This window comes from Ambystoma mexicanum, chromosome 14 (genome assembly GCF_040938575.1).
Source record: "Ambystoma mexicanum isolate Mex_15411 chromosome 14, UKY_AmexF1_1, whole genome shotgun sequence".
In the NCBI taxonomy this organism is placed as follows: Eukaryota; Metazoa; Chordata; class Amphibia; order Caudata; family Ambystomatidae; genus Ambystoma; species Ambystoma mexicanum.
Genome location: NC_090940.1, coordinates 225,506,085 through 225,520,779, shown reverse-complemented (window position 1 = coordinate 225,520,779; position 14,695 = coordinate 225,506,085). Strand labels below are relative to the sequence as shown.

Here is a 14,695-nt window from a genome sequence, read left to right as displayed (position 1 = left end):
GGCATGCTTGGCTGTGTCAAAGGCAGAGGAAAGCTGAAGGAGGATGACAACAGAGGGGGAGTTTGAATCAAGGTTTTAGAGCAGGACTTGACGGGTGTTCAGGAGAGCGGTTTCCGTGCCTCTGGATGTTCTGAAGCGAGACTGGTGGTCATGGAGGCAGCCAACAGATTCAGTGTGGTGGGTCAATTGGGAGATGACCAACTACTCCAGGAGTTTACCCAGGAAGGAGGTAGTGGAGATAGGGCAATTGTTAGCCGGGCAGGAGGGGTCAGCGGACAGCTTTTTAGGAGAGGATGCACAAGGGAGTGCTTGAGGGATAGAGCCAGTGGCAAAGGAATGGTTACAGAAATCAGACAAGGCAGGAGCAAGAGTGGAGATGTTGTCCATGATAGTCCTGGAGGTTCAGGGGAGCACCTGTTTGTAGGAGACTTTCATAGAGCGGACAGCTTTAGAGACCTCATTTGGTGCTATCGGAGAGGAGGGAGAGAGGGTACCAATGGAGGCTTGAAAGTAGGTAGGGGAGTAGGGAGGGGGTGGAGGAGAGTGAGGACAGGATGCCCTGGGTTTTGGTAGTGGAATGGTGGGCTAGTGCAGAACAGAAGGCCTGGGATGCAAGAGGTGAGATGGAGACTACAGTAAGATTGGCAAGTTCCTTATAGATGTTGAAGAGTTCAGCCGTGTTGTTGGTGGCACCAGAGAACTTTTTCCTTCCAGGCTTCGAATGAGAGGTAAGATAGGTGATAGAGCAGCAATTTGAGTAGATGGGGAAAGATGGAGAGAACCATGATTACAGATGTGGGTGCAGGGGGTGGGTTGGGGTGCTCACAGAGAAAATGCACAGGAAGTCACAAGGCGGCCTAGTAGCAATTTAGGGGAAGGCAGTCCAATTAAGAGATGGGTCAAACGTCAGCGGGATGGGCAGTCAGAGTAACACTAGAAAGCCTAGCAATCAAACACAGATTACACTACCAGGCAAAGATAGTGTCACTAGAAATAGTGTAATCAGGCATTATAATCCAAGAATTTAGAAATGCATTACAAATTACAGGTGCAAGCTAAAATTCTAGTCTCTGGCCTAAAACTCCCTGGCCCTAAGATGGATGCAGGAAAAATGCTCAAAAAGCATGCAGGCTGCCCCTCCCTTTTCCACGTATTAAATCGTTTTCAGCTATGTTCAATAAACAATGGTTAAATAATCCACTGCGAGCATCCAGAAATCTGTTAAAAACGATGTAAAATTTCATTTTAAGATTTATAAATTACATATTGTACACAGACTGCATACACGACAATAGAGGAGACCCTTTGTCAACCCTCATGGACACCCCATGCTGTTATTCTATGAAAGACTCTGTACCACTGTGAGGTTAGTAAACATAAGTGACCATGTCTTATACCACAACAATGCTCATAAAAAGAAAGAAAGAGGAAAGACTAGTTCTGGTACATATTATCGCTAAAACTGTCATTTGCGATAACATGTACCAGAACTAGACTTACTCTTTCTTTCATTTTCAAGGTCACTGTGGGATTGCGCAAAATGCACGTCTTCTTAAGTCTAGTGGATCTGACCAGGCTCTGGGTTGGGGTTGTTGTTTTTCGGAGTCCGCAGGTTGCTTGGAAGGAAGTGTTACAGCAGGCTCCGGTTACACAGCAGGCTCTCTGGTCGCTGGAAATAGATACTGCCATTGTTTCTTCATCTTACTCTTCGGTTTCAGCTCCAGTGGTCAATTTGTCAGCAACTTCCAGGTTTGGCATGGAACTACACCACAACTTATGCATTCTCTCCCCACATTTTAAATCAAGGGGCGGTCTGGCTGTCTAATCAGGACAGCCAGCCCCCTACTGTGAGTTGTTCCCTTTCAGGCAAGGTGGAAGACAAAGGGCTGCAGAGTTTTTGACTCCTCCCTCACTTCCTGCCTTTCCAGACACACTGGAGCCTCGGCGGAATCCACAGGATTCCCGCTGAAGACAAAACAACCACTGAAGTAGATCCCACATAGAATTGCAGGGGAAGACTTCAGAAACAGCAAGCACACAAGAAATGGCGGGAAAGGTAGCCCAACATTTTAGAAAAATGGTAACCCTTCTGTGCATTACAGAGGCTGAATTAACAGCCTGCGAGTATTGAAGACTAAAAAGCCATATAAGAAGTTACACTGCCACCAGCCATTTAATGAAACTTGCAATTGTAAGAAAATGTTATCGGGTAAGTAAGAAAGGGGGATACATGTTATCCCGCCCAGCACTCCATATAAGATGGGGTGTGCTGGCTTACTATATAAAATGTAAAGGGGGGTGAAAATCCTCCCTCTTTACTACTTGGGAACTGTAGTTCACCCAAGTACATGAATGAGAAATTAAGAGGGGAGCCCATAGCGGCAACCCAGCCTAAGCCCAAAAGTTTTAGGAAACTATAACTTCAGCCATCCGCTATGGAGAGTCATACAATGGTCACCCATAAAAAGAGTAAAAGACTAGGCGCGAGGGAAAGGAAAAAGATTCCCCTTCACCTAGGGACAAGGTAAAATAGTTACCCAGTCAGCGCGAAACGTTTTGGGGTTGACACAGGTCAGGAAGATTTATCATGGATATGAAAATCTTACCTAACAATAACCTACAAAACCCCACTTTTATGCTATCCTTGTCTTTGCACTTTTTGCTGAGTCGACCCTTACTTTTAAACTTCAATCCTTAGGTCCTATAGTCATTTGTCCATCTTCACCCTGTTTCAGCAACTCCTTAAATAAATCTAACTAACAACGCTGATCCGACTCTTGTGTATCACTTCTCTGCATTCTACACACTACACACCCAGGATGAAAAGCTGAGATGACCTTATCAGAATTTGAACTAGTGCAGCCATGTCATCATTTGAACTAGGGACTGTGGCTTGTGCACAGATTTCAGGAGCAAAAGTTTATCCTATTGAACAGTCACATATTTCCTTATACTGTGTGTGTCTTTAAACCTAGGAAACAAAAGCACATATAGCTCACAATTAGGATTCACAGTTAGATGCAACCTTCAGAAAATACTAAAAGTGGGAATAGTCAACTGCAGCAATTTTGGAAACCAAAAATATATATCATCTTGACTTTCTTTGTGGTATATAACATTTCAGTGCAGCCTTTGTTTTTTGTTTTTATACCCACATCTATATTTCCATTATTCTCCAAGATTTTCCAAATGATAAGGTGATTTGTTTTCTAATATTTAGTTAGTTAAGTGTCCCATTTCATGAAGTTTATTCAATATGAATATGTTTGGTTTAGAATATACTTCAGAGCTCAAGCGAAAGGTGAAACGGATAGAGAGCGCCTTCTGCTAGCTTCCCAAGTCAGCGATGAAATAACCAGCGGGAGGTTTCCAGTCAACAAAGAGCTAGCACTGGAAATGGCAGCTTTGATGGCGCAGGTGAGTGTCTGTAAGCAATCAACACATTTCTCTAAAGTATGTGGATGTGTGCCCCTTGAACATCTACCTTCCTGTTTTCATGTGTACATCAAATTGTGCCTTAGAGTCATGCTGTATAAAAGCTCAGCTTGGAAGCTTCTGTAAGACATGAGGTAATAAGGCACATCAGAGAAAAGGTGAGCGCCTCATCCTGTTTCTTACTTCTGTCAGGCATCGATCATCTGATATAGGCAATCACTTGTACTATTATTTTAAAATAAAGGCCCCCCGGTCTGGCATCTCCTCTTCCCCAGTCATTGTGCCCCCTCACATGGAGAGTGTGATCAAATCCATTTCTTGATTCTGAGGACTTCTAGGATGGTAACCAAGGGCCACCTGATGCCTCCACAATATAGAGGATGATGGGTCAGTGGTTAATATGGGGTGGATCCCCTGGTAACCACCCCTTAGCCCCTGTCACATGGCTGAGGACAGTCTCATTGCCATGACAGACACTGCTGCCCCTTTTAGCGAGTTGAGGAACGGTAGTCCTGCAGAACCAGAAGAGCCTGCTCGTTTGGCTCCTCTCGTGGGGGTGCAGAAGTTGCATACAAATCTACAGGGGGAGAGAGGGGAGCATGAATTTGGACAGGAAACTCGGCAGTCAGTCAGCCAGCTATAACAGTAGGCCTATACTACCATACAGCCAGGAGCAGATGGGTTAGATCAGTCTACACTGAGGGCAGGGGCAGTTTGTGGTAATCATTGTGATGGCTGCCCAAGAGGAGGGACTAGCCATCCTAAAGTCCCACATCAGAATGCAAAGACATCCTTAGGGTTGGGGCAGCTACACCAGTTGCCTGGAATAATTCATAGGAGTCTTCTTTCACCAGACAGGTTGGTAGGCAAGGTCAAGGTGTGGCAGGCAGAGACCGCTCAAGGGGAAGGATGCGCAAATTCAAAGTTCTGTATTAGGGCTATCTTGCATCCCAAGGGGGGAGAGCCCAAGAGCCAAACCCAGCTAACGCACCTTTCACCAGAGAGAGGATAGAATATAGGGACAAAGCCCTATAAAAGCCCACAAGCTCAGTCAGTTGGTGTTAGTTTGGGGAAGACTAGGGTGTTACAGGCGGATGGAGCAAGTTGGCAAGCATTAGAAGGAATGGTGAGGAGAATTTGGAAGGGAGGTTGGAGGCAAGAGGTGGAGAAGTTGATGGTTTGCGAAGAAGGTGGTGGTTTGCGGCAATTAGAAGGTGGTTGTAAAAAGTAAGGAGTGTAGATGGCATCAGGAGGAGCTGTAGGGGGGAGTCCTGGCAGACATATCAGAAAGGCACCCAATGGCCTGGTTGGTTTAAGGCAGGTACTAGAGGTGGGAGAAAGCCCACGCTTCTGGTCTGACAATAAGGAGGGAGATCAGTGAAGGAGTAGAGGTGCCTTGTTGGGGGAGGTGGAGAGAAGAGACTTCAAAATCCCGGTTATGGATGGTGTCCAAGCCCCGTTCAGAGACTTTTGGGAGGAGAGCGCACAATATAATGGTTGTGGCTCAAGCTAGAACCTGCAGAGAAACCGTTATTGTACCATTGGCTTGTCTGGCAGACAGAAGTGTGTCCAGGAGACTTAGCAAGGAGGTGAATTGATGCATGGTTCAGGAAAACCTTGAAACCCACAAGAGAAGGGGAGTGCAGCAAACCCCTAAAGCTGGAACAGATTCTGAAAGGAGGAGGTTTTGAGGGACCTTAAAACACACAACTAACCCAAACTGATTTGGGAGTTAAGACTTTGAAGCCTGATCTGTTTAGACTTTATTTTTGTGCTATGTCTTCCCCTTTTTCATTCTGATTTTCCATGTTGTGGTGAGCAATACAGTTTTGTTATTCCACCTTTCAAGCGCCTCCTCTTTATGCTTCCCCACGTAGCTATATGTCAACAGCCGTGGGTTCTAAGGGACCCATATCATTTATTTCTAGGGAATTGTACGTCTCCAAGATTTGAACAGTATCAACCGTGCTCACAGAGAACAAACATAGGCCAGATATGCAATATAGCTAAGTACAGCTCTTAGTTAGGGTTCATACAAAGACACATAAAATGAATTCCCACATAAAAAGAACTCTGTTCAGGATTTTTGTGTGCCAAAATAAGCATCCGGGACTTTTGGCAAGGTTAACAAAGATGCAAAGCACACGTTCTTTCAGTTCTCGTTAAGCCTAGGACCTGGTCCTTCCAGGCAGCTTAATGTAATAAATACAACATGGGTTGGTGTACTGAATGTCCCAAAATAAACCAGAACTTCCAAGAAAATGGCTCTCCCAATTTTTGTTGCAGTCTATGTCCACAGTCAAATCTCAGTATCTTCCTTGATGATGTCCTTGTGTAGTTGGTGTACATGGGTAGTCCTTCTCCCGGCTCCCATATGTGCACTTCTTTAATCGCCACTGCCTTCAAAGCTGGTCTCAAACATGGGCGGGAGCCACAGGAAGGCAGAAAGCTACCCTAAGGTTTTTACAGGGTCTGCTCTAGTCCCCTCACCACCACCTCCTCCCACGGTACAGCTTCTTCAGTGTTCAAACCCAATCACTCTCCCTCTCTTCCTTGACGTTCTGCCACTTGCTTGCACTTTGGTAACCTCTTATTTCTTTATTCTCTCTATAATATGTAATCGCCTGTCCTTCCTCCATGCTTCACCTCAGGCTTATTCCTCTCCCTTTCCAAGGCTCCCACTTGCATCTTGTCTCTCTCCTCCTCCCCTTCTACACTTCTATTCTCCACCTGATCTTCCTTCTGTAGCTCCTCTCTCCACTTCTCTCACCACTCCTTCCTTAGCACCTCTCGCTACCACCACCTCCTTCTGTTATCGTACTAGCAAACAAAACCATATGTTCTGCCTTTACGGATGGCAACTGAGACCTTAACTGCCCTGTCCTGAAATGCTGCTTCAGTTGTACAAAAATAAACTAAGTCTTCCCCTAGTTGCGGTCCTCAACCAAGGAATATTAGGCTTGCAGTACCAGTTGGGGTAGTCTCCTGTTCATTCCCTTGAGGTTCCCTTTTGATACCTGCATTGTAAGGGCAGCTTTAGTTGCTTTTCAATCTAATTTAACAATGCCATTGATTTGAGGTAGACATTTTGAAAGTACGTTGCGATTTCAATACTCATCAGCGGGTCAGCCTCTGTACCTTCTTCCCTCATCCCATACATTCAGCAAGCTCTAACCCATAGACGGTTGCCCACCGCCAGACTCAGGGCAAACATTGAATAATGGGGGAGTTGGATCCTGGCTGGCTCCAGTACATGAACCAGAATAGAATTTCTTGCTGTAACATCCTAGCACTTACCAGTAGGATTCAACCTTGCACACCTGGATCAGTTCTGCTTCCCTGACGACTGCTGAGGCATGAAAGCACGCTTGGAGTAGATCATCACTGGACTGTTCAGCTGATTGCAGCTGGGACTCAGTTGCGCTCCTTCCCACCCCTCTTTTGTCTACACAATCGCTCCACATCTGCATGGAGAGGAAGCATTTCTAGATCTCTAATGCTATCGCTATTCCATTGACAATCATTCCACATCTGCATGGAGAGGAAGCATTTCTGGATATCTAATGCTATCACTATTCCATTGACAATCGCTCCACATCTGCATGGAGAGGAAGCATTTCTATATCTCTAATGCTATCGCTGTTCCGTTGACAATCGCTCCACTTCTGTATGAAAAGGAAGGGCTTATAGACTCATCTGAATCCTATCTGCTCTGTGCAGCTTCCAAACTGCCATTAGTTTCATACTCTGAAATCTTCCCAAACACAAGGACTGGTGGGAGCTTGCTGCATGCATAAGACAAGTTTACACACGTGTGGCATCAAAGCTCTCTCCATTTGCTATGACTACCCCCTACTCCCACAGCGCCAGTTCAATTGTAATTGCACTTCTGCTTGGTAGTTGTATAGGAATTGGAGAGAAGGCACATTAGACCTGGATATTCTTAGGCCAGGGCACAAGGAGTGGGTGATGACATGACCTCCTGGCGTAACTGCCTGGATCAATTGTGCAAGTGTTATTTTTGAGCTACTGCTCCCAAAGCAAACCTTTTCAAACGTATCCCCTCATTGACTTAAAAAGACTTGTTTTGGGAGAGAAGCATGGGGAAAGACATCTCCAGAGTGCAAAAATTGGGCTCCCCTGTCAACATAAGGCAGAGGCCTCCATCAGGCGGCAGACCTCCAGCCATCAAGTGCCAAAACAGAGGTTGTCAAAATAAATCTTATTAATCTAGGCTCATGCTGGCAAGTTGAGCGCGCGCAAGAGTTAGAATTTGCATCTGTGTAATAATTTAAAGGTACTTGAAGTACCAGAAGTATTTTGCGGGAAATTCCAATGGCACTTGGGTAAGCTAAGGCAGGCAACTTCAAAGCAACAGGAGAACCACGCAGAAATGGTGACTTGCCTGGTGAACTATTGTATGCAGACAAGCAGAAAGTGGGAAGATTAAAATACAGATAGTTAAAATGTACTAATGTAGAGTTAGAAGATCTCTGATGATTTCTGGAGACAATTAAAAAGTACGGTTTGTTGTAATACGTACTTATCGAAGGGTACTCACTAGCTATCCTACACTCACTTGTACTGTCCATAAAAACAAGAAATCATACCAAAATACTTGGAACATTTTATGTGAATCTTGTATAACAAATAATATTCATTTCTCAGGTGGAGCATGGTGACTTGGATCGACCAGCACCATCAAGCCCTGGCGGGACAACCCAATCCAAAATGGGGCACCTTCTCCAGCAGGTCCTGGACAAGTTTTACCCCAAGCGCTACAAGCAGAACTTCACACCAGAGCAAAACAGGTTGGAGTATTGAAGTATTATTTGTATAGCTTGTGTTTGTCCCACCATAGGGATTCAGTGAAGGTTACGGGTGTATTTGTTAACAGTATAATGTCCAACAATCCATCAAGTGTGCTGTAAAACAAGGAAAAGGAATTGGCATGCTGGAGGGGAGATGCCATTTTTGCATGGAGAAGTCATTATTGGATGCACACAAATGATTGCCAATGTTACTCAAGTGACCGCCATCGCTCAGCATCGAAGGAGCAAGCAGTGGGTGGGTGGGAGATTTAGGTCTTTCTATGTGGAGTCACCATGCAGTGTTATTTGTATGCTGTCTGAGGCAGTGGGGAGGATGCCATTCCAAGAAGAGTACTTCTGTTTCTGGGCGGTAGGGAATGCAGCAATGGGTAATGGCAAAAATATCTAATCATGCCTTCCACAGCAATGCAGCTGAGATGTATCTTCATTTTGCACGATGCCCACACACGGTCGTGTGCAATTTCCGATGACGTCAGTGGGAGGGGCCAGTCTTTCTCCTCTCTCCATTGCTAGGTTGTCCTTCAATGAATATTAACATATGTCGCCATGACTACTGCAATTGGAAACCAAGCGAACGCTTGCCACTGAGTTCTGCAGATATGGCCAAACATGTTCACATGACACCCAACTTCGCATGAAGAAAGCACACCAAAGTCTATTTTTTTTTGCAGCTGAAATTTCTACTTAGTTCCTATCACACAATTTCAGACCCTTGCATTTATTCATGAGAGAAAGTATATCAATCACATAAAAACAAAAGTCTATTTTTCATGACTGGTATTTAAATGAAAATTGAATCAGGCTATACAGCCCGCCCCTGCAGCCTCCCTACCCCTCACACAAGAGGCATTGGCTGTGGTTTCCTGCAGGGTTCCTACAACGTTCTGTCCAGGCTGCTTGTGGATTTCCCACAGATGATATGAGCAATATTTTGTATGTTTGCTTTAAAGTTGAAATGTATCTGCAAAGAGAGTGCCAGCCTATCCTATAATCAGAATTCATTTTAAACTCACTGATGCTTTGTTTTCCTTTGACATCAGTTTGACCACTTTCATTGAGCTGCACTGTCAAGATCAGCATATAGGTTATAAGTGCAGGTGGGCTACCTTGTACATTAGATCTGAGGGCTCTGCGATACAGCATCACCACACACATATTTTGCATTTAAACCACTACTCCGAAGGGGAACCTGGTATTCACCTGGAAAACCATAGTTCTGTTTAATTCTTGTATTCTCTGGCAGATTTGGAAGTTACATTTTAAAGACCGGGTGGTGTCCGTGTCCGTTTGCTTCAGCAGCACCTCACATGGGATTGGTTTACAGGATCATCCTTCAGTACGTAAGAGGGACTGAGAAATGGGACAAGATCTTGAGGCGTAGAACGTATCCCAAATGGGAGGCACAGGTGAACATAATCTATAAAATGGAAATTGCTGGCTCCTAGTCTGAAGGAGTGACCCAACATGATTATTTCATGGTTGCAGACTAACGGGCATAAACTGTCCATGCCTTCCACCAAGTTCTCAAGGTCATCCACTCTGTGCAGATGTTCTTATGTTATCCATGTAACGTGGGCTGCAAAGGTGCATGGTGTGACCATACTACACCTGGATGCTGCTTGGAGTGATTGTGCTTCTTGCCAGGGCTGCGTGGACTGACTGTACTACACCAAGGAACTGCATGGAGTGATGGTGCATCTTGCCAGGGCTGTATGGTGCGTCTGTGCTACACCCGGGAACTGCATCTCCTCTTCCACTCTCGGCCCCCATTTGGCCATCTCTCCCTCACCTATTTCTATCGGACAACACCTGATGAGGTTTCTAGACAAGTCCGATCTGTGAAAGTGTCATCCAAACAGGTCCCCTGCTCCTTCTGAACATCAAGGACCACACTGACACCCTCACTCCAGCCTTGGCCGATTTCTGTAATCACTCTTTCGCCACTGGAACCTTCCCTGCTCCCCTTAAGCATTCCCATGTGCACCTCCTCCTCAAGAAGCCGTCTGCCGATCCTACCTGCCCGGCAAACTATCGCCCAATCTCCATCACCCCTTTCCTGGGCATACTCTTGGAAAAGCTGGCCATCCCAGCTTACTCTCCACACCGAATCTGTTGGTTGTCTCATGATCATCAGTCTGGCTTCAGAGCTGCCAGAGGCACGGAAACTGCTCAACTGAACACCCATGAAGATCTGCTCTCTAACCTTGATTCCAGCATTCCTTCTGTCCTCATCCTCCTTGATCTTTCCTCTGCTTTCGACACGGAAAACACGCCATCCTGATATATCTACTCCATGAGAACCTCAGCATCACGGATCATGCCCTGGAGTGGTTGACCTCCTTACTTTTGCCCGCCCCTCCCAGGTCCAACTTGGTCCCTTTCTCTCCACCACCTCTCTCCCTACTTGTGGCATTCCCTTGGGTTCTCTACTCTCACCCTGGTTTTCAACCTTTACTTGGCCCATCTGATCTCTACCTTCTCTAACTTTGTGTTATGCGGATGACACTTCAGGCTCCCCTCGCTCATTCCTGTCTGTCCGCGATTCAGGATTGGTGCGCCTCCTACGATCTCTGCCTTAATGCCAGTAAGAGGAAGATCCTTCTTATTGGGACCCCTGCACCTGCTTTCCCTCTCTCACTCTGGCTGCCCATCTTGGGCCCTCTACCTTCGCCTTCCTGTGAGGCAAAAAACCTTGGTGTCCGTCATCTTCGACTCCACTCTCTCTTTCTCTCCTCACATCTCAGATGTCACCAAGAAGTCCCACTACCAGCTGCATCTCCTCAAAGGGACTCTTCCCTTTCTCACTTTCCCCCAAAAGCTCAGTCTCTCCAGAGCCCTGGTTCTCTCTAGGCTGAACTACTGAAACAGCCTCTTTCTCATCTGCCATCCTCTACTCTCTGCCCTCTGCAACTAATCTAGAACAGGACTGCAAGACTTATCCTTATACTTAGCCTCAAGCCCAGGGACTGCATCTCTCCAGCCCTAAAATCTCTCCACTGGCTCCCAGTGCCTGCAAGGATCAAGTTCAAGACCCTTTGCATTGTCCACAAGGCTTTCTGGGGCCAGGGCCCGCACTACACCCAAAGCTCTCTTCCAAAATACCTTCCTTCTCAAGCCTTTTGCTCAGCAACCTCAAACTGGTCTAATGGCTCGACGCTTCTCCAGGCAGAGAGTGGGGGGTAGATCTCTCCCATCTACAGGTGCCTCCCTCTGGAATGGCCTCCCTGCTCCTCTCAAACTTGAGCCGGACCACCTGAAGTTCCAGAAGCAGCTCCAAACCTTCCTCTTCGCCTCTGCTTTCGCCCTCTCTCCCTCCCGACCTACCTGTCTGCTATATCGACTGGTTTCTAGCTACCCTCAGAGTCTCACTGTGTACCAGGCTCTTTCTTGATCACTCACCCTTGCACTGCCCCTGGGCCTACCACACACGTAGGGACTGTAACCCTACAATCCCTTGTTCTCCTTGCACTACCCAGAGCCGCGCTGCCCTGGCTGCATTTACCCAGAGCATTGCTGCCCTGTTTTCCCCTCCCCTCTCCCTTGCACTTCCCCCTCCCTTTCGCCTTGCACTTCTCATTCTCGCACTTGCACAATCTGAATGACACAAGGCCTAGTAAGATTGGTTGTCTTGTCCACCCTCTGTCTTCCCTCCCTTGTTTTGTGTACAGGCGTGGTATAAATGACTTATCATATTATGCATGTTTCCTTCCTAGCACAGCATGCAGGGTCTGCATTTGCAGTATAACTTCACAAGACTGACTCGAACTAGCACTCAGTGTACATTACAGCAGATAGGCACCCGGAAAACTCATGGCTTAATTTTGCCATCTGTTGCTTTTTTCCTGTGTGTAAAGCTCAACAGCCTGACCTTCGCCTCAAGCCCGCTAAAATGTCTGTGATGGACCCGCAAGGATCTGCCTGTGGTGTTTAAGGTCAAACCATCCGTGTTTGGAGTCTGAGGACTGCCTGTCGATAATGGCCAAGGCCTTGAGAGAGCGCAGAGGGAAGTTGGCGAGTGGTAAGCCTCAAAAATACCCTTCTACCCCTTCTAAACATAAATCGTCAGACGAGTAGAGACCAACATCTAAATCCCATTCGAGAAGTGGTTCGCATAATTCCTCGTCTTTGAGGCATCGCAAGAAGAGGTGCCATAGGTCACCGTCCACTGTGTCATCTGGCTCACCTGAACGGGTCGTTGCTCTTCGAAATTTAGTACCCCGGCTCAGTGGGAGGAGTTTAGACTCCGTATGATGGTGTTCGAGAACAGGGCCTTGACCCCCTCTACAACACCTAGAGGAGATGCTCCAATCGAAAGACATTGTAAGCACAAAACCCGTGCGTCTTCGCACCCAGCCATCAAACCTCCTCTAGGGCGATCTCATCCCTCGAGTTGAGAGAAAGTATCCTCAATACATAAAAAATAGACCTCATCGATGGCAAAGGAAATCTATACAACAGGTCCGAAGAGTGCGTCTTTGACGCCGTCCGCGCTGATGGAGAAGCCATCGAAGCCTTGAGTATCGACCTCCTCAGCACTGCATGCGTCAATCCCTTCGACATCGGCAATAACGATGAAGTTATCAACACCATCGTCAAATCCATCGAAGCCATCAGCACTTGTGTCGAGGCCATGATTTTGGCCCCGGTTATGACTTCCATAATACCTACTTCATTTGAAAAAAATGCATACACCACAACCACGTACAGAGTACTTTAAAACACTATCTTCAATTTATGAAGACGCAGATGAGTTCTCTCAGGAAGACAGACCCTTTGGGTTGCAATATGGGTCACCATCTGTGCCGGATGAACTTATATCCGAAGAATCTCGCAAGATTGACTTCATGAAGCGAGTGGTATTGATACTTCTCCTGAAAGCGATTTTGGAAAGGCAGATCCTGGGGACCATGCTGAAGTAACGTGCAGACAGCTCATGACAAGAATCATGGAGTATATGGGATGGTCCAGACCCACGCCTGTTTTTGAACAGGACAATTTAAAAGATATATTAGAGAAAGGACCACAGGAAGACCAATTTTCCCTTTCTATCAGGCTTTGCAGAGGAGAGTGACTTCCAATTGGGAAACACCCGAAGTTGTCCCGGCCGTAAATAAAAAAACTAACAGCCAAATACAGAGCTTCTAGTTGTGACCCTCTATACTCTCAAACTATTCTACACCAGAATGCCTGATAGTGCAGGCAGCCACTTCCTCAGGTAGACAAAATGCCTATCCCACAATAGCACAGGATAGAGATGATAAATGCTATGACGCCAAAACCAAGAAGGTTTTCTCGGCCGCCAGTGTGGCTTTTAATCTCCCATTGCTATGTTCACGCTAGCGAGATTTACCCACACCCTTTGGGAATTTGTTTTAATGGCGGCTGACCTTATCCCCAAAAGGGGAGGAACGAGACGGTTTCCTTAACATTGTCAAGGATGGGAAAGATGTTATGTGCGAATCCCTCCAGACTGGTCTTGACTCTGTTGACAGCAGCCGAAGAGCTATGGTGGCTAGTACAGTGATCCGCAGATTTGGTGGTTGCAGAAGTCATGATTTGCCCCAGACGTACAATCCAGACATCTCAACATGCCCTTTGACGGCACACTTCTAGCTGATGAGAGTTTGGAGAAGCTGCAAACTTCCAAGGCAGCAGCCAAATTCCTTGGAGCTGCAATAAGGCAAACTCCAAACAGCCCTACAGCTGCGCCCTGGAGGGATGGGTCCTTTCGCTATTTTTTTTTTGTTGTATTTGTTTATTACATTTAGTTAAATATACAACCAGCAGGGCCTTGAACTGGCCGTATACAACACCTTTTGAACACCACCCCCCTCCCCATGCCTCCCTCCCACCCTCCCAACTTTCAAGACAATTTCGCTCTGCACCGCAAGGTCCTTTTCTGCTTTATTCCACAGTGATCGTACTTTCACTCGATGAGTCCACCATCTTGCGGCTGAATAGCGTCACCGTGAGTTCCACCCATTGGAGTAGGTCGGCAGAGGTGTCCAGTCTTTGCTGGCTTCGGGCGTTCTCCCAGGCCCCTGTTTCGGCCTGTGTCCATCTCCAGAGGTCTTCCCACCATGTTACTAAGCACGGGGCCTGGGGGCGTTTCCAACACATAGCGATGCGTCATTTTGCAAGTATGTACATTGGGTCTTTTAGCTTATTCAGTGTCTTATTCTTCCGGTTCCTGGGGTATCTTCCCAGAATGCATGCTGTGGGCGTATGCACCTGCAGGGTGACGTCAGCCTCGGCCACTTTGGTTTTGATTAGTGTCCAAAAGGTTTGTATTGCGGGGCACCCCTAGAACATGTGGGTCATATCTGCGTGGGGTTCGTTACACTTGGGGCATCCCCTGCTGTTGGCTTCATTGAATCTGGAAATGATTGCTGGGGTGAGGTATGCTCTGTTCGTTATGTAGAACTGTA

The 14,695-nt window shown here is 46.6% G+C and overlaps 1 protein-coding gene across 2 annotated transcripts in view; it reads left to right on the top strand.

Annotated features, from left to right (window-relative positions):
- The window catches only part of PLEKHH1 (pleckstrin homology, MyTH4 and FERM domain containing H1), a 493,065-nt gene that overhangs the window by 426,968 nt on the left and 51,402 nt on the right, over positions 1 to 14,695 (top strand). For both annotated transcript variants that reach the window (XR_011283967.1, XM_069638989.1), the window contains exons 24-25: positions 3,276 to 3,417; positions 8,104 to 8,246. Coding sequence is in view for 1 of the 2 variants with exons in the window: in XM_069638989.1 (XP_069495090.1) it covers positions 3,276 to 3,417; positions 8,104 to 8,246 (285 nt within the window). In the remaining variant the exon portion in view is untranslated. The remainder of the gene's footprint in view (positions 1 to 3,275; positions 3,418 to 8,103; positions 8,247 to 14,695) is intronic.